General features: G+C 39.3%; 2 protein-coding genes across 4 annotated transcripts in view; one reads left to right on the top strand and one right to left on the bottom strand.

Moving 5' to 3' along the window:
* TMEM253 (transmembrane protein 253) overlaps positions 1-27,539 on the top strand; it is a 67,080-nt gene that overhangs the window by 14,769 nt on the left and 24,772 nt on the right. For 2 of the 3 annotated variants that reach the window (XM_073800672.1, XM_073800671.1), the window contains exons 3-4: positions 13,355-13,544; positions 26,144-26,217. In XM_073800672.1, coding sequence (XP_073656773.1) covers positions 13,355-13,544; positions 26,144-26,217 — 264 coding nt within the window. The remainder of the gene's footprint in view (positions 1-13,354; positions 13,545-26,143; positions 26,218-27,539) is intronic. The other variant, XM_073800670.1, reaches the window with a different exon arrangement.
* Positions 21,655-22,667, bottom strand: OR5AU1 (olfactory receptor family 5 subfamily AU member 1). The gene is given in 3 exon segments (XM_019935164.2): positions 21,655-21,823; positions 21,825-22,432; positions 22,434-22,667. Coding segments are annotated over 3 exon segments (930 nt in total). The 5' UTR covers positions 22,587-22,667.

Here is a 27,539-nt window from a genome sequence, read left to right as displayed (position 1 = left end):
GTGGAAAATAGCTTGGCGATTCCTCAATAGGTGAAACATAGACTCGTCATATGAGCCAGCAATTCCTCTCCTAGGTATATACTAAATAGGTGTTCAAACAAAACGTTACACATAAATGTTCATAGCAAAAAGATGGAAACAACTCAAATGTCCATCACCTGATAAATGGATAAACAAAATGTGGTATATATCCATATAATGAAACACTTCTTATTCCACTGTGTACAACATGGATGAACCTAGCAACTATGCTAAGTGAAAGAAGCCAGACACAAAAGGTCACATATTGTGTGATTCCATTTATCTGAAATATCCAGAATAGGCAAATCCATAGAAACAAAAAGCATTTTAGTGGTTGCCAGGGGCATGACTACTTAATGGCTATGAGGTTTCCTTTTGTGATGCTAAAAGTGTTCTGGAACTAGATATTGGTAATGATTGCACAGCACTGTAAATGTACTAAATGCCACCAAATTGTATATTTTAAAATAGTTAAAATGGTGAAATTTATATTATGTGAATTTTACCACAATACAAGAAGTGCATTACAAAACAGTAGGTATAGTTGGTTTTGTTTTTCTAGAAGTATATGCATAGGAAAAAAAGTGTAGAAGGGTAAATATCAAACTACTCTGGTCATCCATGGTTGTCATTTAGGACTAATGTTCTAACTTTTCTACAATAATCCTCAATTACTTGACTCCTTTTTAAAACATGCTATAGAATAATATTTAATGAGAGAGAGGAGCGTTCATCATGTAATGCCCTCCAAGTCCATTCATGTTGCTGCAAATGCAAAATTTCATTCTTTTTTTAAGGCTGAGTAGTATTCCACTGAACATTTATACCATTCCTTCTTATTTGTTCATCTGTTGATAGACACTTAGGTTGCTTCCACCTCTTGGCAACTGTGAATAATGCTGCATTGGGGTGCATCCAAACCAGTATATTTGAACAAAACCAATTTTATTGTAAAAACACATATTGCATAGAACAAAAACCTACTGGAAGTATATATGCCAACATATTAATGGTTATATTTCAGGGGGTGATTATAGGTGAATTTTATTTACTTTTAAAAAATACATTTTCAAAATTCTTCCAGTGAATATGTATATATATATATATATATTACCTCCACAATCTGGGTTTTAAATATTATTTTAAAGTTTTCCTGGAGGATACATGAGCATCGTGGTAGTGTGAGAAGCTCCCTTTGTCTCACCCCTTCAATTTACAACTAGTAAAACATCCCTAACTCAAGAAAATTTCCCTACCCAACATAGCAGAATGCTAGAGAGATCCACACATCTGCATGTGAAGGTGGGTGTACTGGAACACATAGAGGAGGCAGAAGTGGGGGGAACAGCGGAGGCAGTGCCCATGATCCCAGCTCCCCGGCCACAGCAGCTGAACCCGGAGCCCCAGAGAACCCTGTGGCAGGAGGAGGGGCAGCAGACACAGCTTCAGCCTCCTGGCTGCACCAGTGCCTATGGGTGCAGGAAACTGGGCAGCAGCACTGGTGAGGCCAAGACTCAGTCCTTCCAACCGTGGTGACGCCCACAACTCTCCCCCCCTCCCCCACCCTCGCCCACGGCAGCGGCGCCTGCAAACCAAACAACCCCAGACATGGCGGAGGTGCCCATGACCCTGGATCCCCCACCAATCCTCTCCCCTCACTGTGGTGGCAATGCCTGCAACCCAGTCAACCCTGGACAAGGCAAAGGTACCCGCCATCCCAGTGCCCTTGGTGGCGACGCCAGCAACACCAGAGGCACAAGCAGCTATGACAAGGGCACCAGTGACACCTCTGGCAGAGGCAGTGGAAGATGGAAAGTGCCGATTCTCAAATATAGAACAACTCAGGTAAGAGAAACCAGAAACTTGTGCTATAGCGCCACCTACTGAAAAACAAAAGAAAGGCCTTCTAGTGACCAATCTGTTAAATTGTTAAAATCAAAGTAAACAAAACTACCTAAAGAAGAAAGGTTTTCGCTACTTCAGATACGCTGGCAGAGGACCAATTCATCAAGCACCATAAAAGAAAACATGCTAACACAGTATCAAAAAAAAAAAAAGAAAAAAAAGAAAATGACAAATCAAACTTAAAGTCACAGAAGATTTTAATCTATTAGAGAATTCAAAAATAGCTGTCATGAAGAAATTCAGCAAGAAAACACAAAAAGGCAGCTCAATGAGCTCAGGAATAAAATCAATGAACAGGGGCTTCCCTGGTGGTCCAGTGGTTAAGACTCCACCTTCCAATGCAGGGGACATGGGTTCAATCCCTGGTCACAGAACTAAGATCCCACATGCCAGGTGGTGTGGCCAAAAAAACAAATAAAATAAAATATAATCAATGAACAGAAGGAATATTTTAGCAAAGAGATTGAAACTCTAAAAAAGAACTAAGTAGGAAATCTGGAGCTGAAGAACTCAATAAATGAGATGAAGAATGCATTAGAAAGCACTGGAAATAGAGAAGACCATATGGAAGAGAAAATTCACAAGCTCAAAGACAGAAATCTAGAAATGATTCATGTAGAAGAGGAGATAGAACTAAGTTTTGTGTTTTCTTTTGTTTTTTAATGAAGAAATTCTATGAGAACTATCTAACTACCTTAGGAAAAGCAACATAAGGATAATGGGTACCCCAGAAGGAGAAGGGGGGAAGAAGGGAGCAAAAAACTTATTTAAAGAAATAATAGCTGAGAATTTTCCAAATCTGGGGAAGGAACTGGATATATACGTTCATGAAGCTAATACTACACCTAATTATATCAATGAAAAAAGACCTTTTCCAAAACACATTATATTAAAACTGTCAAAAGTCAGTGACAAAGAAAGAATTTTAAAGTCATTGAGGGGAAAAAAGACAGTAACCAATAGGCTATCAGCATATTTCTCAACAAAAACTCTACAGGCCAGAAGAGAGCAAAATGACATACTCAAGATACAGAAAGATTAAAAACTGTCAGCCAAAAATACGCTAACCAGAGAAGTTATCATTCAGATATGAAGGAGAAATGAAGTCTTTCCCAGACAAACAAAACAAAAGTTGAGGGATTTCATTACCGCTAAACCTATTTACAAGAAATGTTGAAAGGAGCTCTTATACCTGAAACAAGAAGGCAAAAGTATGCAAAACTTTGAGTAAGGTGACAAATAGTATAAGAAAATTAGAACTCTGTATCAGAATAGATTATAGATTGTTAAACAATTATAGCATAAAGGTTAAAGCGGAAAAAGTATTAAAAGTAACTATAGCTACTTCAATTTGGTAATGAACTCACAACGTAAAAAAGGACAATTTGTGACAATAAAAACATGAAAAGGAAGAGGAATAGGACAAAATCTGTATAGGCAAATGAAGACAAGATGCTATCAGCAGAAAAAGAAACTATAGTCCTAAAAAGGACTATTTTATCTATGAGATGTTTTATACAAATCTCATGGTAACCACAAAAAAAATCTGGAACAGAGACATGAAACATGAAAATGAGGAAACAGAAAAACATCATGGAAAACTACCAAACCAAAATGACAGACAGAAACGTAAGGAAAAAGAAACAATGGAGATAAAGAGGAACCAGAAAACAAAAGATAAAATGGCAGGACTAAGTCCTCATCTGTCAATACTCACCTTAAATGCAAATGGATTGAATTCACTAATTAAAGGACAAAGAGTGGCTGGATGGATTAAAAATCAAGACCCAACTCTATGCTGCCTCCAGGAGACTCAGCTCAGCTCTAAAGACAAACAGGCTCAAAGTGAAGGGATGGAAGATGATACTCCAAGCAAATGGCAGCCAAAAGAAAGTGGATATAATTAATACTCATATCAGGCAAAATAGACTTCAAGGAAAAAAGGTAACAAGAGATAAAGATGGACATTATATAATGACAAGGGGGACAATCCATCAAGAAGATATAACATTTATTAATATATATGAACCTAACATAGAAGCACCAAAATATATGAAGCAATTATTAATAGACCTATAAGGAGAAATTGACAGTAGCACGATAATAGTTGGGGAGTTTAACATCCCACTACATCAATGGATAGATTGTCCAGACAGAAATTCAACAAGAAAATATCAATCTGAAATCATATGGACTTAATAGATTTACACAGAAGACCCCATTCAAAAGCAGTAGAATACACATTCTTCTCAAGTGCACATAGAACATTCTCAAGGATAGACTAGATGTTGGGATACAGAACAACTCTCAGTAAATTTAAGAAGACTGAAATCACATCAAACGTCTTTTCCCTACACAACAGTATGAAACTAGAAATCAGTTACAAGAAGAAATCTGGAAAAATCACAAATATTTGGAGCCTGAACAACATGCTACTGAAAAACTATTGGGTCAATGAAGAAATCAAAGGAGAAATTTTAAAAATATATGAAGACAAATTAAAATATGACATACCAAAATCTATGGGATGCAGCAAAAGCAGTACTAAAAGAAAAGTGTGTGGCAGTACAAGCCTACCTCAAGAAACATGAAAAATCTCAAACAATCTAACCTTACACCTAAAGGAGCTAGAAAAGAATAAATGAAGGCCAAAGAAGGAAATAATAAAAATCAGAACGCAATTAAATGAAATAAAGACTAAAAAGATATCAGAAAAGGTCAATGAAAGTAAGAGCTTGCTCTTTGAAAAGATAAAAAATAGAGAAGGCTCAGACAAAATCAGAAATGAAAGAGAAATTACAACAGAAACCACAGAAATACAAAAGATTATAAGAGAATACTATGAACAGCTATACAACAACAAATTAGACAACCCAAAAAATAAATCCTTTGAATCATACAACAAAGACTGAATCATGAAGAAATAGAAAATCTGAATAGACTGATCTCTAGCAAGGAGATTGAAACAGTAATAAAAAACCTCCCAAAAAACAAAAGTCTAGGACAGGGTGGCTTCTCTGGTGAATTCTACCAAACATTCAAAGGAGATTTAATACCAATCCCCAAACTATTCCAAAAAATCGAAGAGGAGGCAATGCTTCCTAACTCATTTTACAAGGCCATTATGCTGATACCAAAACCAGACAAGGGCAACACAAAAAAGAAAATTACAGGCCAATATCACTGATGAATATAGATGCAAACATTCTCAACAAAATATTAGCAAACTAAATACAGTAATACATTTAAATGACCATGCACCATGATCAAGTGAGATATATTCCAGTTATGCAAGGATGGTTCAACATTTGCAAGTCAATCAACGTGATACACCACATTAATAAAATGAAGGATGAAAATCATATGATCATCTCAATAGATGTAGAAAAAGCATTTGACAAGATTCAACGTCCACTTACGATAAAAACCCTCAACAAATTGGGTACAGAGGGAACATACCTCAACAAAATAAAGGCCACTTATGACAAGCCCACAGCTAATACCATACTCAATGGTGAAAAACTCTCTAAGATCAGGAACAAACTCTCTCTCTAAGATCAGGAACAAGACAAGGATACCCACTCTCATCATTTTTTAAAAAAATTAATTTATTTATTTATTTTTGGCTGATTTGGGTCTTCGTTGCTGTGCCCAGGCTTTCTCCAGTTGTGGCGAGCAGGGGCTACTCTTCATTGCAGTGCGCGGGCTTCTCATTGTGGTGGCTTCTCTTGTTGCGGAGCACGGGCTCTAGGCGCGTAAGCTTCAGTAATTGTGGCACACGCGGGCTCAGTAGTTGTGGCTCACAGGCTGTAGAATGCGGGCTCAGTAGTTGTGCACAGGCTTAGTTGCTTCACGGCATGTGGGATCTTCCCAGACCAGGGCTCGAACCTGTGTCCCCTGCATTGGCAGGCAGACTCCCAACCACTGAGCCACCGGGGAAGTCCCCACTCTCATTATTTTTATGCAACATAGCATTGGGAGTCCTAGCCAGAGCACTTATACAAGAAAGAGAAATAAAAAGCATCCAAATTGGAAAGGAAGAAATAAAACTGTCACTATTTGCAGATGACATGATTTTATATATAGAAAACCCTAAAGATTCCACTAAAAAATTATTAGAGATAATAAACGAATACACTAAAGTTTTGCATGGTACAAAATCAGTATACAAAAATCAGTTCCATTTCTATATGCTAACAATGAACTATCAGAAAGAGAAATTAAGAAAACAATCACATTTACAATTGCAACAAAAAGAATGATAATAATAAAAAAAAAGAATGATATACATAGGAATAATTTTTTTAATTTTTATTTTATTTTATTTGCTATACAGTAGGTCCTTGTTGGTTATCCATATTCATAGGAATAAATTTAACCAAGGAGGTGAAAACCCTGTACACTGAAAACTATGACATTGTTGAAAGAAATTGAAAAAGACACAAAGAGGGCTTCCCTGGTGGCGCAGTGGTTGAGAGTCCGCCTGCCGATGCAGGGGACACAGGTTCGTGTCCCGGTCTGGGAAGATCCCACATGCCGCGGACCGGCTGGGCCCGTGAGCCATGGCTGCTGAGCCTGCGCGTCCAGAGCCTGTGCTCCGCAACAGGAGAGGCCACGGCAGTGAGAGGCCCACGTACCGCAAAAAAAAAAAAAAAAAAAAAAGACACAAAGAAATGGAACCATATTTTGTGCTTATGAATTGAAGAACAATTTTTAAATGTTCATATTACCTAAAGCAATCTACAGATTCAATGTAATCCCTTTCAAAATCCCGATGACATTTTTCACAGAAATAGAACAAAAAATTCTAAAATTTATATGGAACCACCAAAAAAAAAAACCCTCAAACAGCAAAGGCAATCCTGAGAAAAAAGAACAAAGCTGAGGTATCACACTCCCTGATTTCAAATTATACTACAAAGCTAGAGTAATCAAAACAGCATGGTAGGGACCTCCATGGTGGCACAGTGGTTAAGAATCTGCCTGCCAATGCAGGGGACACAGGTTTGAGCCCTGGTCCGGGAAGATCCCACGTGCCGCAGAGCAACTAAGCCCGTGCGCCACAACTACTGAGCCCGCACACCACAATTACTGAAGCCCGTGTGCCTAGAGCCTGTGCTCTGCAACAAGAGAAGCCACTGCAATGAGAAGCCTGCACACTGCAACAAAGAGCAGCTGCTGCTGGCCACAACTAGAGAAAGTCCATGCAGAGCAACGAAGACCCAATGCAACAAAAAATTAATTAATTAATTAATTAATTTTTAAAAACAACACAACAAAAAAACCCAGCATGGTATTGGCAGAAAATCAGACATACAGATCAATGGAACAGAACTGGGAGCCCAGACAAAAACCCAAACATATATGAACAACTAATTTATGACAAAGGAGTCAAGAACATACAATGGGGGAACAGAAAGTATCTTCAATAAGGTGTTGGGAAAACTGCACAGTCACATGAAAAAGAATGAAACTGGACCACCATCTTACACCGTACACAAAAATTAACTCAAAATGGATTAACACCTTGAATGTAAGACCTGAAATCATAAAACTCCTGGAAGAAAACATAGGCAATATGCTCTTTAACATTGGTCTTAGTAATCTTTTTGGATATGTTTTCTTAGGCAAGGGGAACAAAGTCAAAAATAAACAAATGGGTAGGAATTCCCTGGTGGTCCAGTGGTTAGCACTCCATGCTTTCACTGCCAAGGACCCAGGTTCGATCCCTCGTCAGGGAACTAAGATCCCACAAGCAGCGTGGCGCGGCCAAAAACTAATAATAATAGAATAAACAAATGGGACAACATCAAACTAAAAACATCTGCCTAGCAAAGGATATCATCAGCAAAACAAAGACAGCCTACTGAATGGGAGAAGACTTTTGCAAATCATATATCTGATAATGGGTTAATACTCAAAGTATATAAAGAACACATGCAACTCAACAAAAACAAAAAAACCTGATTGAGAAATGGGCGGAGGCTATGAATAGACATTTTCCAAAGAAGACATACAGATGGCCAACAGGCAAATGAAAATAAGTTCAACATCACTGATTATTAGGGAAATACAAATCAAAACCACAATGAGATATCACCTCACACCTGTCAGAATGGCTATTATCAAAAAGACAAGCAATAACAAGTGTTGGAGAGGATGTGGAGCAAAGGGAACCCCATACACTGTTGGTGGGAATGTAAATTGGTGCAGCCACTGTGGAAAATAGTATAGAGATTCCTCAAAAAATTAAGAATAGATCTGCTATACGATTCAGGTGTTCCACTTCTGGGTATTCAAAGAAAACAAAAACACTAATTTGAAAAGATATACGTACCTCTATGTTCATTGCAGCATATTTACAGTAGCCAAGATATGGAAACAACCTATGTTCTTATCAAAAGATGAATGGATAAAGATGTGGTATATATATACCATTCAGCCATAAAGATGGTATCTTGCCATCTGCGACAACATGGATGGACCTTGAGGGTATTATGCTAAGTGAAATAAGTCAGATGGAGAAAGACAACTATTGTATGATTTCACTCATGTGGAACATAAAAAATAAATAAGTGAACAAACAAAACAAAACAAGGGGACTTCCCTGGCAGTCTAGTGGTTAAGACTCCACCCTTCCACTGTAAGTGGTGAGGGTTCAATCCCTGGTCCAGGAACTAAGATCCCACATGCCACATGGCATGGCCAAACAAACCCAAACAAACAAACAAACAAACCAAAAACCTCAAAAAACCCCACATAGACACAGAGAACGGATTGGTGGTTACTAGTTGGGAAGGGGGTTGAGAGGGAGGGTGAAATAAGTAAATGGGGTCAACTGTATGGTGATGGATAGAAACTAGACTTTTGGTGGAAGGCACACTGTTGTGTATTCAGAAATAGAATTATAATGTTGTACATATGAAACTTACCTCAATTAATAAAATAAAATAAAATAAATATGCCATTTCCCAATCAAACTGAAAAATGAAAGTTACATCAACTTGAAGCGGAAAAAAAAGTTTTCCTTATATTGAGACCAAAACTCATTTTACTTGTTAAATGAAACCTTTAGTTGGGGAAAAACTGATAGAGTTTTAAAGGTCAATAACACCAAAGAATCTGGAAACCACTAAAATTATGGTGGAAGAGAACATTCAGAGAGACAAGTAAGCATTTGCTTAGAAAGGAAAAAAATCTCTTTTACAGCTGAGTCAAAGATGTTGTTATTGCAGGGGAGAAATACCTTTCAAAAAGAGAAAGGCAAGCAAAGAAAAGAGAATAAAGATGCAACAGAATCATATTAAGAGGTAGAGACTAGAAGTTCCTTTTGCAATAGATTGTAACAAACAGTGCCAGGGAATTAAAAAAGAACTCAGGAAGGAATTAGAAAACTATTGACCAAATCTGTGATCTCTGACTACAGCTGCCAACTGGGTTGCAAGACATATGGGTTGCAAGTGTGGTTTGTGTTCATGAAAAAGCCTTCAGAAGGGGCCTGAGAAAATAGCAGTTATGAGCAGTCATGTAGCATTTATAATAATAATAATTATTATTTTCTTTCTTTTTTAAATTTATTTATTTTTGGCTGCGTTGGGTCTTTGTTGCTGTGCGCAGGCTTTCTCTAGTTGCGGAGAGCGGGGGCTACTTTTCATTGTGGTGCACGTGCTTCTCATTGTGGTGGCTTCTCTTGTGGAGCATGGGCTCTAGGCGCGCGGGCTTCAGTAGTTGTGGCACGTAGGCTCAGTAGTTGTGGCTCATGGGCTCTAGAGCACAGGCTCAGTAGTTGTGGTGCACGGGCTTAGTTGCTCCGTGGCATGTGGGATCTTCCCTGACCAGGGATCAGACCCATGTCCCCTGCATTGGCAGATGGATTCTTAACCACTGCACCACCAGGGAAGCCCCCCAATACCTTTATTTCTAATGATAATATTTACATGTGCCTTTGTCACGCTTACTCTATGCTTGACCCTGTCTTAAGCACTTCTAGTGTTTTAACTCACTTAATCCTCACAACATCCCTAAAAAGCAGGCATTATTATCCTTGTTTTACAGTTAAGGAAAATAAAGCACAGGAAAATTAAGTTCACATCCAGGAGTCCCTGCTCTAGAGTTCTTGCACCTAATTATCCACATTTTAGAGATGAACTAGAATTAAGTTTATGACTCATTTCATATTTTACTGAGAAAATAGGAAAATCTAACTAAAAACTACTTCGTCTTCTTCACCAAGCTACCGAACTACCTGGGCCTATACCTGTCTGCCTTCTTTCCTGTTACAACGGATGAACTATTCTTACTACCATCTAAGGCCAATCCCCTCATTTGTGTACAAGATTCCAATCCCTTTTCCTTACTCATGGGCTCTGCTCTTCTAGTTATACCCTCTCTCCTGCGCCATCAATTTCTTCCTCTATAGCCTACAGATAGGTTACAGTATCTCCCATCTTTGGAGAAAAAAAAAATTTGTTTCTACCATGACACTGCCTATTTTCTCTGCTCTCCTATGTCAATGTCAGTGTGAATTACGTTTAGTCACATATAACACAAAATCCAGCATAGAGTAGTATATATAAGGCAGGGTTTGTTTTCTTTTATATAAAGGAAGCTCAGAGGTAGATATTATGGGTTCTTATTGTCCCTAGGGACCCAAGCTCCTCTGTCTTCCTGCTCTGCCATCCTTAGCGTAAAACTTCCAGCCTCAATATTACCTCATGACCCAATATGGCTACTGTACTCCAGACATTTTATCTATGTTCCAGGCAAATAGAAGTAGAAAATTGGAGGAGGGAAAAAAGAAGTAAATCCTAGGCTTTCCTCTGCACGACTGTACTGAAAATGCTTTTGCCAAGTTCACCAGTTACTTCCATATTTTCAAATTTCATATTAAATTTTCTGTTCTCATCTTATTGAACTCTCAGCAACATGGGACACACTAACCCCTCCTTAGTTTTGAAACAATGCTTTCATCTGACATCAGAGACTCCACATTCTCCTAGTTTCTTTGTACTTCATTGGCTGCTTCTTAATTTCCTTTACTGGATCCTCCTTCTCTTCCCAATCTCTAAAGATCAGTTGCCTCAGGCTTCATTTCTTGGTCCTCTTCTTTAGATACTGTTTCCCTAATGATCTCATTCAGTCCCATGACTTTAAATACTCTCTATATGCTGCTGATCCCATCAGTTTATTATCTCCAGACATGACTCTGTCCTGAATCCTAGACTCATATATTATCTCCACTTGGATGCCTAATAGGGATCTCAAGTATAATATGACCAGAACAGGACTTCTAATTCCTACCTTTAAAAAAAACTTTTCTTCTCCCTCAATCTTTCCCATTTCAATTAATGGCACTACCATTCACACAGTTCCGCTGGACAAAAACCTCAGAGTCATCCCTGATTACTTTATTTTCCTCCCCTTCCTCATCCAATCCTTTAGAAAGTCTGGTCTACTTAATGTCCAAAATATATCTCCAATCCAATAACCTCTTATACCGCCAACATTCTTGCCCACACCATCATTGCCTCTCATCTGGTTTATTTATTTATTTATTTTTCATCTGGTTTATTATAATAACCTCTAACCCTTTCCCTTCCTCCAGGCTTGTTTCCACTGATGGTCAGGATTAATAGTTACAAGAAACAGAAACTAACCACTGATTTAAGCAGAAAAAGAAATAATTTGAAGGAATACGGGCAGGGAATTTGGAGGTAAACTGGTGTGCAGCATTGGTAGGGTGGATAAGAGAACATAGCAGATAAAATCATGACATGCCGTGCATGGAAACAACCCCCATGGATACCATCCCCAGTGGTCTAGGATGCTGCCACTAGTTTTACCATGAAGGGGCAGGCAGTGACTGTCTGTCTCAAAGCAACTCTGCAGAAGGAAAGAGCAGAACTTTAAGAAGCTTTTCTTCACCTACCTTCTCACTGCCATCCTCCACCATAGTGTAGCCCCCAGTCTCTCTTTCTCTCCTCAGTACGCATCTTCTTCCCCCGCTTCCCACACACTCTAATTCAAGACAGACTTTTTAGTTTCCCTAAGGGTTTCTCACAGAGGTAGTGATTATGGTGGTTCATTCCTGGATTCTGTGCTTCCCTCTTACTTTACATTTTCTCCACGGTTGATTTTAGAGGAAAAAGCCAGTGACCTGAGCTTATTTGCCAGTTGCTGGTGTTCTCTGTTCTTTACAAGTTCCTGTAGTTATTGGAGGAGGTTATTGCATTGTTATTGAAAGGAGGGGTTGGCCCAGAGATATTTTTAACCCCCAAATTGTACAACTTAAAGGAGGCTGATTTAGTGTCATCGATGCAATAATCCCTGGGAAAGGATCTGGAATACATTGTGGATTCACGTTCATCTTAATTAACTCAACGAATACTTGGGTGGTTATTGTAAGCTAGGTGTGGTGCTGTGTACTAGGGGAAAAAACAAAAAAAGGAATTGTCCCTGCCCTCTAGTGGAGGAGGAGAGGAATGATCTATTATAATTACAATATTGTAAATAAAGATAATTGCATACCTTAATAGAGCCATGCACAAGGTCATTAAGTATATAGGATCCTTGGCAAAGTGCTGTTTCATGGAAAGGCAACATGCGAGCAGAGAACTTGAAGAATGTGTAGGAGTTTTCAAAGAAAGCGAACAGAAGGAAAATGTTACAAGCAAAGAAAAAGTACAGCGTGAGGCAAAGAAAAAAGGCTTGAGAAAGCATGGGAAAATATAAAATAGATCAGTATTTCTAGAACATAAACTGTGAATGAAAATAGGTGCTGTAATTCATCGCTGATAGGTGTGTAAATTGGTTCAACTCTTCAGGAAGGCCGTTTAGCAATAACTCAAAATATTAAATGCATATACTATTTGGTCAGGAATATGTATCCTCCAGCATTGTTTGTAATAGCAAAAGATTTGAAACTACCTAAATATCCATGAAAGAGGGAATTGGTTAAATAAATGATAGGATATCCAAACAATGGAAGAGTATGCAGTTATAAAAAAGAACGAAGCAGATCTGTAGGTACTAATATGAACTAGATTTCAAGACATACATTGTTAAATGAAAAAATCTGGGTGCTGAGCACTGTGAATACAACATTATAATTTTTGATTGTTTTTTGGAGGGGGCGGGGGTGACTTCACACAGGTGCATAGAATATCTGGATGAGTTCACAGGGAATAGGTAACAGGAGCTGCCCCCTGAAGATAGGGACTGGGGATCTGGAGTGGGAGGCAGTGACTGACAGGTTCTAAAATGGTCCCAAATCATCTCTGCCTCCTAACATTCATGCCCATGTGTAATCCGTTCCCCTTCGAGTGTGGACAGGATCTGCAACTTGTTTCTAGACAATAGAATACAACAAAAGCGATGGATGTCACTTCTGTGATTATGTTAAATAGGACTGTAATTTCCATCTTGCTAGCAGACTCTACTGAACTTCACACTTGCTGGATTTTATGAAGTAAACAGCCATTCAGAGAGGTCATATGCCAAGGAACTGAGGATACCTCTGGCTGGTAACCCACAAGCACAAGGAACAAATCCTGCAACAGTGACGTTAGCTTGGTATCCTTTCCCAGAGGAGCCTCAGATGAGCCACACCCAGGACTCAGGTGAGCCATGCTCATATTCCTGACACACAGATAATGATATAATAAATGTGTGTTGTTTTAAGCTTCTAAGTTCACGGTAATTCATTAACACAGTTTTAGATAACTAACACAGAACCTGACTTATTTTTCTTGTAATACATTTTTAATGCTTTTAATCATGTACCTGTAAAACCTACTTAAACACTTATTTTTCTTGTAATACATTTTTTTAAACATCTTTACTGGAGTATAATTGCTTTACAATGGTGTGTTAGTTTCTGCTTTATAACAAAGTGAATCAGCTATACATATACATATATCCCCATATCTCTTCCCTCTTGTGTCTCCCTCCCTCCCACACTCCCTATCCCACCCCTCTAGGTGGTCACAAAGCACCGAGCTGATCTCCCTGTGCTATGCGGCTGCTTCCCACTAGCTATCTCTTTTACATTGGGTAGTATATATAGGTCCATGCCACTCTCTCACTTTGTCCCAGCTTACCCTTCCCCCTCCCCATGTCCTCAAGTCCGTTCTCTAGTAGGTCTGCATCTTTATTCCCGTCCTGACCCTAGGTTCTTCATAACCATTTCTTCTGTTTTTTTTAGATTCCATATTTATGTGTTAGCATACGGTATTTGTTTTTCTCTTTCTGACTTACTTCACTCTGTATGACAGACTCTAGGTCCATCCACCTCACTACAAATAACTCAATTTTGTTTCTTTTTATGGCTGAATAATATTCCATTGTATATATGTGCCACATCTTCTTTACCCATTCATCTGTTGATGGACACGTAGGTTGCTTCCATGTCCTGGCGATTGTAAATAGTGTTGCAATGAACATTGTGGTACATGTCTCTTTTTGAATTATGGTTCTCTCAGGGTATATGCCCAGTAGTGGGATTGCTGGGTCATATGGTAGTTCTATGTTTAGTTTTTTAAGGAACCTCCATATTGTTCTCCATAGTGGCTGTATCAATTTACATTCCCACCAACAGTGCAAGAGGGTTCCCTCTTCTCTACACCCTCTCCAGCATTTATTGTTTCTAGATTTTTTGATGATGGCCATTCTGACTGGTGTGAGGTGATACCTCATTGTAGTTTTGATTTGCATTTCTCTAATGATTAATGATGTTGAGCATTCTTTCATGTGTTTGTTGATAATCTGTATATCTTCTTTGGGAAAATGTCTATTTAGCTCTTCTGCCCATATTTTGATTGGGTTGTTTGTTTTTTTGATATTGAGCTGCTTGTAAATTTTGGAGATTAATCCTTTGTCAGTTGCTTCATTTGCAAATATTTTCTCCTATTCTGAGGGTTGTCTTTTCATCTTGTTTATGGTTTCCTTTGCTGTGCAAAAGCTTTTAAGTTTCATTAGGTCCCATTTGTTTATTTTTGTGTTTATTTCCATTTCTCTAGGAGGTGGATCAAAAAGGATCTTGCTGTGATTTATGTGAACATAGAGTGTTCTGCCTATGTTTTCCTCTAAGAGTTTGATAGTGTCTGGCCTTACATTTAGGTCTTTAATCCATTTTGAGTTCATTTTTGTGTATGGTGTTAGGGAGTGTTCTAATTTCATTCTTTCACATGTAGCTGTCCAGTTTTCCCAGCACCACTTACTGAAGAGGCTGTCTTTTCTCCATTGTATGTTCTTGCCTCCTTTGTAGTAAATTAGATGACCATATGTGTGTGGGTTTATCTCTGGGCATTCTATCCTGTACCATTGATCTATATTTCTGTTTTTGTGCCAGTACCAGACTGTCTTGATTACTGTAGCTTTGTAATATGGTCTGAAGTCAGGGAGCCTGATTCCTCCAGCTCCATTTTTCTTTCTCAAGATTGCTTTGGCTATTCGGGGTCTTTTATGTTTCCATACAAATTGTGAAATTTTTTGTTCTAGTTCTGTGAAAAATGCCAGTGGTAGTTTGATAGGGATTGCATTGAATTTGTAGAGATTGCTTTAGGTAGTATAGTCTCGTTGCGGTGGCTTCTCTTGTTGCGGAGCACAGGCTCTAGGCGCACGGGCTTTGGTAGTTGTGGCACACGGGCTCAGTAGTTGTGGCACACAGGCTTAGTTGCTCTGCAGCATGTGGGATCTTCCCAGACCAGGGCTTCAACCCGTGTCCCCTGCATTGACAGGCGGATTCTTAACCACTGCGCCACCAGGGAAACCCAGGATGCAAAATTAACATGCAAAAATAAGTAGCATTTCCATACACTAACAATGAATTATGTGAAAAAGAAAGTGATCCCATTCACAATAGCATCAAAAATAATGTGAGGAATTTCAAGGCTGAGGGTCAAAAACAATGGAGATTTAAATTGTAAGCCATTAAGAGGTGGCTGGAAGCTCCATGAAAGGAACAAAGTAAACTGTAGGCCAGCTAGTTTACCAGAATCACGGAAAGAGACAGCTATAAAGAGTCCTCAGAACAAACCCAGAGACTGGCCTCAAAACCACCTGTAGGAAGAGGCCTGAATTTAATTGACTGGAAGAATTTATGCCCTAGGGCATTGTCAAAAACAATAAAGCAATCAGCCACCAATTAGTGTAAGCCTATGAGCTGGGTATGATATAGAGGCAGACAGCTGAATAGAGAGATCAGGGAAACAGTCAAAAAGAGCCCTGCTAAAAACACCCAAGATGATTATCCATATTCCTAAGCCTGCACTCTTCAGGGTGTGACATCAGAGGCTATACGCTGTGGAGGAAATAGACATCCTCAAAATAATCCAGCCAAGTCACTAAACAAACAACAACAAGCCTTGGATGGGGAGGATGACATTAGTATCCAGAATTGCTTTATCATCTCAAACATCCAGTTTTCAGCAACAACAACAAAATTATGAGAAATATAAAGAAAAGGAAATTGTGACTCATACGTGGGGGGCCGAGGGTGGGATTGGGGAGGGGGAGGCAACAGAAACTGCCTATGAGCAGGCCCAGATAATGGGCTTAGCAACCAAAACTTAGCAGCAGCTATTATAGATATATTCAAGGAACCAAAGAAAGTCATGATTAAAGAAGTTAAGGGTTATATGATGACCATTTCTCATCAAGTAGAGGATATAAATAGATAGAAATTACAAAAAAGAACCAAATGGAAATTCTGAAGTTGAAAAGTAAAATAACCAAACTGAAAAATTTACTAGAGAAGCCCAATGGTATCTTTAAATTAGCAGAAGAATCAGTGATTTGAAGACGGATTGATAGAGATTTTGTAATCCAAAGAACAGAGAGAAAAAAAATAAAGAAAAATAAACAGAGACTCAGAAAATGTGAGGCATACTTAAGGGCACCAGCATATGCATACTTGGAGTACAAACAGAAGAGGAGTGAGAGATGGAGAAGAAAAAATATACAAAGAAATAATGGACTAAACATTCTCGAATTTGATGAAAATATTAATCTATACACCCAAGAAACTTAATGAATTCCAACTAGGATAAATGCAAAGAGATTCAAAAACAGACACATCATAATAAACCTGTTGAAAGATAAAGACAAAAAGAAAATATAGAAAATGGGGGGAGGAGGAATATGTGCTCACAAGATACAGATTTATTGTAAAGATAAAGTAATTAAGACAGTGTGGTATCAGTGCAGAGAAATACAAATGGACCAATAAAACAGAATAGAGAACCAAGAAAAGGACTCATGCATATGTGGAATTTGATTTAGACAGAACTGGCATTGCAGATCCATGAGGTATTGAGTGCCTATGCAAGAAATGGTCTGGGACAATTGGGTATCGATTTTGAAAAAAAAGAAATTTAATCCCAACCTAACAGCAAAACAAACGTGAAGGCAAAACTTTTAAAAACATTTAGAAGAAAACATAGAGAATATCTTTATGATTTTACATTTGGGAAAGATTCTTAAGATACACATTAAAAAAATTCAAAGCAGAAAAGAAAGTATTGCTAAATCTGCTCATATTAAAATTAAGACCTTCTGTTAATCAACACATCATAAAGAAAGTAAAAATAAATAACATATTTAGAAGACATAACTAGGTGAAGGTACTTGCCACACATTTAACCAACAAAAGATTAGTTTTCAGCATACAAAAAACTAAAAAAAAAAAAGATGTAACTTATGAATAAGTACCCCCTAGTGATAGGCACAGAGTTAAGGGACAAAGTAGGTGATTAAATAGTTAATCCCACTAGGGAATTGTAAATAAAGAAAAAGTATGGGAGATCCGTGTAAGTTAATGATCACTCAAGAAAGCAGGTTTGCTTAACCACAAAATCAAGCAGGCTTGCTTAGCAACAAAACCATGCAACAGAAGCATGAGACATGCCCCCAAATTATAAAACAATGGTGGCATGAGACCCACATCCTGCCCAGTGAGCTCGGTAAGTTAATGACTCCTAGGACATGCTCTCTGCACACATAGAAAACAATAATTTACGGAAAGGTGACATTTCAAAGTGAAAGACCCTTACTGTACTGAGACCTGAAATAATTTTTCCATAATGCCATGACAGTCCTGGCTTGACCATGTAGGGACAGGAAATCTCCCCTGCCCAACCTGGAGGAGGAGATGATGATGGAAGTGTGACATCTACTCAAGAATGAGGAAGAAGGTGGTCTTTTCCCCCTCCCCACTTTTCCTTTGATTATAAAAATGTAACCCACTAAGTACTCAGAGCGGCGCAATGCTCACCTGTCTGCTTGTAAGCCTCACAAGCGTCCTATTCTAATAAAGCACTTCTTATCTATCACTTTGCTTTGAATTCTTTCTGTGCAGAGACATAAAGGACCAGAGCCCTCCGAAATGCCACCTAGTGGTTTCACTAGAAGATAAACAAGAATAGTTCTTAGTGAATCAGTAATATTGTCTCTTTAGCTGGATTGTGAGTGATTGCATTTTATTTTATTTTATTTTATTATTTTTTTGCGGTACACGGGCCTCTCACTGCTGTGGCCTCTCCTGTTGCTGAGCACAGGCTCTGGACGCGCAGGCTCAGCGGCCATGGCTCACGGGCCAGCCGCTCCGCGGCATGTGGGATCTTCCTGGACCGGGGCACAAACCCACATCCCCTGCATCGTCAGGCGGACTCTCAACCACTGTGCCACCAGGGAAGCCCTGTATTTTATTTTTAATCACTGTATGGTAGATAGACATGAATATGTTTAAAATATTCTTTTACGGAGTTTCAGTATTTAATAACAATAACATGACAAAAACAAACAAAATAAATGAAAATAAAACAGAAAGAAGGAATTAATAAAGAAAAACCTGACATTAATAAAATGGGAAGCTGATACATTGTAGAAATAAGAATAAAAACCAGAAAACAGAATGTTTTAAAAGGTTGATAAAATCTTCTGTTAAGCATTATTAAGGAAAATAAAACAAACAAATATATGAACAATGTATAAGGCAATATAACCACAGAAACACACAAAAGAAATAACAGTAGCTAATACAGACTTAGGAAAGGTTTACTATGTGTCAGACAATGTTTTAGATATTACATCATTTAAATTCCACAAGTATAAGTATTATGTCATTTAATTTTCACAACAGTTTTATACATGAGATAGCCTTTATTGTTACTTCTATTTCCCAAATGAGAAAAACTTAGCAGAGAGAGGTAAGAGAAATTCCCCAAGTTTACATTGCTAGTGAGTGACAGATCTGGGATTGGAATCTAGGCAGTATACGTGTTTAATCCTTCCTCAACATTGTCTTTCTTCAAATGTTTATCTCATAGACTATTAGAGTCCAGAAGATCCTTACAGACCACTTAATCCATTTCTCTTATTTTGTGGTAGAGGATCTTTTTTTGGATTGTCCTAAAAAATGGAACAAACTCTCTGGAGAGACGTAGAAGAGTAAGTGCAGATGTTACTGACCTAAAGAACAAATACAAAATTTATAAGAGAATGTTATGTGCAACTCATGGCAATAAATTTGAAAATATAGAAGAAGGAAACAATTTTTGAACAAAATACAAATGATGAAACTGACTTAATAAGCAGGGAAAAAACCTAAAGTGAAACCAATAATCATATAAAAAATTAGAAGAGTAATTAAAGATCTACCTTTTAAAAACATACCAGTCTCAGATGGTTTTATAGCAGAGCATATATCATTTTTAAAGAACAGATATTCCTATCTTATTTAAATTATTCCACACTATAGGAAAAGAAGAACTTAAAATACATTTTATAAGACTAGCTTACACTTAATATTAAAACATAATAAAGATAATATGAAAAGATAATAGATGAACTTTATCTTTGAATACAGATGCAAATAGTCTAAATAAAATCTTTGCAAATCAAATCCAACAGTCTATTAAAAGAAAATCATTTCATGACTAAGTAGGACTCCAGGAAACAGTAATAGTTTAACATTAGAAAACCTATGTCTTCAATTCACCATGGGAACAAAATAAAGGAGGAAGATCACATGATTATATCGAGTGATATAAGGCATTGTCAGCAGCCGTTTCTAATAATAACAGCTAATGTTTAAGTGCTTGCTATGTGCCAGGCATCTGTTCTAAGTGCTTTCTTTGCATTAATGTACTTAATTTTCCTAACAACTGTATTGCTACAATCATTATTATTGCTATTTTACAAAAGAGAAAACTTGAACTCAGAGAGGTTAAATAATGTCCCACATATAGGAAATGATGGAGCCAGGATTTGAAGAAAGGTTGTGTTTCTGTAGAGCCCACATCCTTATCAGCTAGACTACACTGCCACTAAGAAAATCTCTAATTAGCACTAAAAAAAAGTCACTATACTTAAATATGATCAACATTCATTATTGAAGGCTAACAGTAAACTCTACAATAAAAGGTGAAATTTCCATTAAAATTCAGAAACAAGTTCAGTGTCAGGATCTTTGTGTGGGTGTGTCAATATATATAGCACCATTCTTTCCCTGGTGATTCTGAACAATGTAGAAAAAGCATAAGATGTAATCAGGGAGAAAAATATCAATCATATTACCATTAAAGGCTAGATTAGAGTTCATGGATTGCATCTGTGGGAAATGGACTTTGGAAACTAAACTCCAGAGTTAGGCAGACCTTGCTGACCCAGTCATGGAAGCACCGGCCCGAGGCAGGTCTCCCCTTGTCGGGGGACTAGCCAAGCGTGCCTGATTTATTTTCCTCAAGTGTGTCAATGAGCACAGAGAGCCCAGGAATGTTATGTTTGATTGAGCTCCCTCTATGTGATTCTTCTTATTTAAAAAGATTTAATTTGATTCAATCACAACTTATAAACTACCAGGAACCAAGCAGGGACAACAAACCTTTGTGAATGGCAGAACATGTACTCCTCTCTCGCACTTTGTGAGAACTTAGGGGCTGATAGAAAGGAAAAGATGGGGCGTGTGGCATGCAGGATCTTAGTTCCCCGACCAGGGACCAAACCCGTTCCCCCTGCAGTGGAAGTGCAGAGTCTTAACTGCTGGACCACCAGGGAAGTCCACAAATGCCTATCTTGTGCTGAATGATTTACCTGCAATATCTAATTGAATGCTTAGTTTAAAACTCACACCAATTAAAAGATGAGATATCTGTGGCTCAGAAAATCTAAGTAACTTGCTCAAGTTTATCCAGTTTGGAAGTGACTAAGTAGCTATTTGGCCAGGAAAAAAAGTCAGTAAAGACAATAGAACATCATCTGAGCTTTTGAAATGGTTGTTACAGTATCATTCAAATAATTAGTCAATCAAAAAAAATTTAAGTCAAGGAGTCAGCCTTTACAAAGAAGAGATTGTAAAGAATGGGGGGGATTTCCCCAAGAAGTGAAGGTCTTCAAGTTAGTCAAGGAAAGAATTTCATTATGAAGAATGTAAATGTCAGTTTGTAATAATAAACTAAAATATTCACAAACATGGAAATATGAATGAAGCATCTGAACAAAGGCATGACTAAATATTGCCAGTGGGTCCAATTATGCAACAAGCTGACACTCCTTGCTTCTTTTTAGTCTCTATGACACCATCAATTCTTTCTGTGGCAGGTAGATGCAGAAGCACCTGCAGACCAGAGAGTGGCCCCCTATAAATTGGGGTGAGCATGGGATTGTACTCAGGCTGGAACCACATCAAGTACCCTCAGTTTTCTAAAGCTATATGGTGATGAACTGAGAAGATCATTCCATTATTTTCCTTCCCCAAACCTTTCTTAAAGCTTCTTTCACATCCTTGTTTCTCAGAGAGTAGATAAGGGGGTTCAGCATTGGGATCACCACTGTGTAGATCACAGCAACCATGCGGGCTTGGGTCAGGGAGTGGCTGGACCTGGGGCGCAGGTACATGAAGTGTGCCATAGAAGAGGCACACAGCAGCGAAGTGGGAAGCACAGGTGGAAACGGCCTTGAACCTGCCCTGGGCTGAGTTCCTTCTCAGGATGGTGATGAGAATGAAGAGGTAGGAGACCAAGATGGTGAGGGTACAGCTCACAAGGTTGAAACCGGCAAAAACGAAGAGCAGGATTTCACACAGCGAAGTGTCCACACGTGACGGAGACAGGATGGGCGGTCCATCACAGAAGAAGTGAGTGACCACGTGAGCACCACAGAATTTCAGACTAAAGATACAGCTCATGTGGATTAGAGAACTGAGGAATCCTGCACTGTAGGAGCCCACGATCAGAGAGGCACAGACCTCAGGAGACATGGCAGTTGAGTAGAGCAGGGGGTTACAAATAGCCGCATAGCGGTCGTAGGCCATGGCGGCAACGCGATAGCACTCACTGGTGGCAAAACCCGCATAGAAAAACATCTGAGCCATGCAGCCGGGATAAGAGATCACCTTCCTCTTGGCTAAGAAGTTCACCAGGGTCTAGGGGACAACTGTGGAGGAGTAGCAGAAATCCAAGAAGGAGAGGCTCTTCAGAAGGGAGTACACGGGTGTGTGCAAGGTGGCACTCAACGTGGATCATAATGAACACGATCAGATTCCGCAGCAGCATGATAGTGTACGTGCCCAGGAACACCATGAAGAGCAGCCTCTGGAGCCAGGGGTCACTGGTGAGGCCCAAGAGCTCAAACTCAATCCCTCGGCTCAGGTTTGCCCTTTCCATATTTCTCCAGTGCTCTGCGACGTGGAAAGAGAGGACCACCAGAAATGAGGTGAAACACCCAGGGGCTCTCACTGGTTTAGTTCTGCCCTAAGGACAGCCTTCTGAAGATTGTTGATAGCACTTTGTCATAGAGAAGTTCTCCACTACTTGGCTGGTTGGTTAGTTAGGAAGCATGACTTGAGCAGCAACGGAAAATATAAAAGAAATATACACAGTTTGCTCTCTTAAGGATCTTAAAAAATTCTAAATAATGAAACAGTTACTTACCAAGTATTTATTGACCATCTGCTATATGCTTAGCTCCGTGTCCTTCCAGTCAGGAATTCAAGAGTGTCTGACCTCAGGAAGTTCATATTCTAGAGACAGTATATTTTGTGTTTAGGCACGCAGGCTCTGCGTCAGACTGCCAAGGTTCCAAGCAGGGACCTCACTACTAACTAGCTGTGTAAACTTGGGAATGTTTCTTAACCTCTCTGATTTTCAGTTTTCAGTAAAATAAGGATAATAGCACTAATCTCAAAAGCTTGTTGTAAAAATTCAATGGCTTAATTCGTGTAAAGCACTTGAACAAAGCCTGGCACATTGAGAAAGAATGTTAGCTTTGATTATTCTTGTTGGAGAGATAGATCTAACACAAAATTAAACAACAATAAAATGAATAAATGAAACAATGACAAGATTTGGCAAGCAACCTACCACCAAACAAAATAGACAGAGACACGTGTACTAAGCAAGTGACTACACAGGCCTTCAGAGGATCCTGAGTGTTCTAGAGGAGTTGAAGGTGGTTCATTGGCTCAGCTATAAAATTGCCTCTCAGAACTTGGCCCAAGCCAGGCACTACTATGGGCTCTAAAGGTGATGGGGGTCGGGATGTGGAGAGATGGGGCTGGTGTAGGGCTGTAGAGAGCGGGCTGAGACCTTGCACTCGGGAGCATCAGCCAGAGGGAAAATGCCACCCATCGTTCACGAAGTCACCATCGTTTCCAGTGAGTAGAATCGCCTTGTTCTCAAGGGCTGTTGGGCCAGCAGGGAAGGAACAGCCCCTCCCTAGGACTAGGGCTTTGTAAAAATGCCTTTTCTATTCAGAGAATGAACAAAGCCATGATGCATCACCTAAGCACCACACTCTCTTCTGCTGCATTGGCTGCTCTGTTCCTGAATTACCTCTGGGCTCTGGAGTCAGTTAGGAACCCTGTGCTCTTTGGTGAGGATCTTCAGTTGTGAAGGTTTTGAAACCAGCAGATGTGATTGGGGTAGGATAGAAAGGGACAAAATTGAGCCCCCTCCTTCTGCCTCGAGGAGAGTAAATGAATAATACAGCTGTGAAAGATGTTGGGAGGATTCCAGAGAGGAAAGAGCTGTAATGAACAGGCAAAAGATTCTAGTTTATCCCACTGGCAGACTTTCCAGAATCAGCAAACTACCAGAGCAGCGGAAGACTCTGGACATAGGGATGACTAAATTTACCTGTCAAGTAGGTAATGAAGGCACTATGGCTCTTGATAGAACACTGCGAGTGGTGAACGGTGACAAGAAGAAAGCATTGTAATGCCCGAAGAGGTAACATGCCCCGATGAAGTTAAGACACAAAATACGAGGGCAAATTTGAATACCAAATTGGAGCCTCGGTAACTTCTTTTAGAGCACGTGGAGCATAACTGATTTATTTGGTCACTGAGATGTAATATTCAGCCATTCTTAACCCAACAGTTTCTAGTTTATAATAAACCCCATTATTGCAGGAATGTGGACAGCCCTAGATTTGGGTTGCAAATGCCATTGGCCCTATTGGTGTCAAAAGCCAACTCAGCTTCAAGGCAAATTACAAGGACTTCAAAGAATTGACTGTAAAGATCCCAGGATGGAATTATTTACAGGAACTTCAAGGAAGTTGAGGAATTGTTGCTAAGAGTGAAGCAGAACTTCTTAAGACGCCGCTTCACATCTTCTTCCTCAGTTGACTGTTTCAGTGTGGGTAATGGGTCTGCAAGTACCTCTCTGATTAAAAGAATGGACAAAAGCAGAGAAGAGAAGGAATGTGGCCAACACTCAGGCAGGGAGGTGGGTTGGAATAGGGTAGGGTAGGGTGGTGGTTAATACAAGGGGTAGCTGATGAGAGCCTCGGATTTATTGCTTGCTTTAAATCTACTCTCTCTTTCTATTCTTCTCCCCTTTCCTCTCTCATCTCTCTTCTCCAGCCTGTACTAAATTCAAAACTATTCAGAATATAGGGAGTTAGTCAAGCAAGAGATTGTGGAGAAATTGACATCTCTGACAGTCTTTCGAAGGATGCTGGAGTAGCCACTATTTCTGTTGGCTGCAGTTTGTACCTGTGAGTGAAAACGAGGAAGAAAATTTGAGTGGTCTTATCATATGGAAACGGATTGTGGAGTGGAGTGTTTAGAAGTGAGAGCAGGTGCCTGGGGCCTGTAGATGAGGGAGAAGTAAGCAAGGGATTTTATTTCTACCTGCTTCTTTGCCCTCCTCCTTGGGCTAGCAGAGTGGGAGTACAACGGAGAGCCGGCAGTCAGAGGGAGCAGCCAGTATCTCTGAGCAGCAGTGATCTGAAGCAATGGTTCTTAAACATTAAGGTGCCCTGCCCAAGGTTCACTGGAGAAGCTTGTTTCTGTGCAGATTCCAGGTCCCAACCTCAGAAAATGTGAGCCAGTAAGTCTATAGCCAGGCCCCCAAATCTGGTGAATCTGAAACAGGTGGTTGCTGAACCATACTTTAAGAAACACTAAACCATGGGGTAACTTCCCCTGAGCCACATATAAATATCCTTTCTAAGTTGCTAGAATTCTCCATGTCCTGGAAAATCAGATCAGCCTGTGGGGTAGGATGGTTGTCCTGGACATTCTCTTCCTTCCAGAATATGTGTCAGTAGTTAACAGTTCCCAGAAATCTGAGTATTACCTGGTGATAATCAAACACCAGCGAATTTCCTCCTTCAAGGTTGCTTGAGATGTCCTTAAGCAAACCATTTAATTCCAACAAAGCATGTGACTTGGTGGCAGAGCTATTGCTCTGGGGTCAGAACACAAGCCTTCATTAGAAAAACAGTAAAGACAAAGCCAGACTCATTCGGTCCATAGACTGAGTCTGGGGATCAGAGCCTGCTACTGACATTAACCTCCCACGTGGTGAGGGGAGGGAGGCAGCCCCCTCCCTGAGAGGCACTCACAGCTTATCCTGTACTGGGAAGAGACACCCCAGAGCCACCTTTTCCTCTGGGCAGCCCATCAGGTCACAGCTGGGGAGGACGATGTGTTCATTAATGAGGGCTTAGCAGGCAGGTGAGGAAGTGAGAATAACTGGCCCCATGTAGATCCATTAACGTGTTTGCAAAGTTACTAGCTCCTCTACCCTTGAGGAATCTGGTGATTGGGAAACTGGAAATGAAGGGAATGGTTCCACACCAGATCCCTGACAATACACTGGTCATTAGCCCCAAAGGACTTCTCTACCTCAACTGAACTCTTGTGTAATTATTATCTGTATTTCTTCTACACTGGAAAACCAAGTTTTTACAGTTTTTCTTTCTTTTATTCCAGTTACCCAATGTACACTGGGACCTAGATTACAGCTGAGGACCTCTATACCCATCAAGATCATAATAAAATTAGAGGTATGTGATTTACTTAACAAATACTCGGGGATTTTCTAGAGATCTTTCGGTTATTGATTTCTAATTTAATAACATGTGATTAGAGAACATACTTTGTATGCCTTGAATGCTTTTGAATTTATTGAGTTTTGTTTATGGCCCACCCAGAATACGGTGTATTTTGATGAATGTTCCATGACCGCTTGAAAAGAATTATATTCTGCTGTTGTTAGGTCAAATGGTCTATCATTGTCAGTTAGGTCATGTTCCTTGATAGTGTTGTTCAAGTCTACTATATCCTTTCTAATTTTCTGCTTACTTGTTCTATCAAGAGTTGAAAGGGGAATATATTGAAATCTCTAACTGTAATTGTGAATTTGTTGATTTCTCCTTGCTGTTTTTCAGTTTTGCTTCATGTATTTTGAAGTTTTGTTATAAGGTGCATAAACATTTAAGATTGTTATGTCCTCTTGATAAATTTCCCCACTTACATTATAAAATGACCTTCTTTATGCCCACTAATATTTTGGCTCTGAAACATACTTTTCTGAAATTAATACTGTCACTACAGTTTTACTTTGATTACTCAGCATGGTATATCTTTTTTCATTTCTTTACTGCTAACCCTTTAGTCCCAACTTTTCTGCACCATTACGTTTGCAGAATTTCCCCAGGCAGACCTGAAATCTTGGTCTTCTAGGTTGATGATATGCCTGGAAAGTTGATTTCAGATGTACCTTGACACACAGCAAGCATTCAGAAATATTTGGGGGCTTTATCAGAAGAGCTGGTATGGGCTAGGCAGAAATCAAGCAAACCCTGTGAAAGGCAACTTTGCAAAGGATGGGATGGTATCATAGGCAGCCTTTGTGGAGCCCTGAAAGCCAGAGATGATTGTCACTTTGATAGAGTGCTGCTATATCTTCTCCGTGCAGGTATCTTTATTCAGTTGATTTCTCACATCCTTTACTTACAGTAAAGGAATTTTTGCCCTTTATTTGCGTCTGTTAGCTTGTTTCACATTAAAATCACTTTGGGGAACCAACACTCAAAGTTTCAGGTGTGTGTGGCTTTTGTAAACAGCATATATCTAGAATATTCTCTTTTAACTAATCAGAGTATTTATTTTTATATAGGTGGTATTTTGGGGTATTGGTTTCTTGCTTTTCAACTTTTGGGGCTTTCAGGTATATTGAATTTGTTTTATTTCTCACCTTGAGTTTTCCATTTATCACACTTTTTCCAATTTGCTTCCCTCCCCCGCCCTCTGATCCTGTTCCTGTTTCCTTTTGGATTAAGTTTTCTTTGTTTTGTAATGTATGTTTTTCCCCTTCTACTGATTC

The sequence above is a fragment of the Tursiops truncatus genome, chromosome 2, assembly GCF_011762595.2.
Source record: "Tursiops truncatus isolate mTurTru1 chromosome 2, mTurTru1.mat.Y, whole genome shotgun sequence".
NCBI classification, from domain to species: Eukaryota; Metazoa; Chordata; class Mammalia; order Artiodactyla; family Delphinidae; genus Tursiops; species Tursiops truncatus.
Note: the sequence above shows the minus strand (reverse complement) of the source record. Positions and strands in the feature narration are given on the sequence as shown.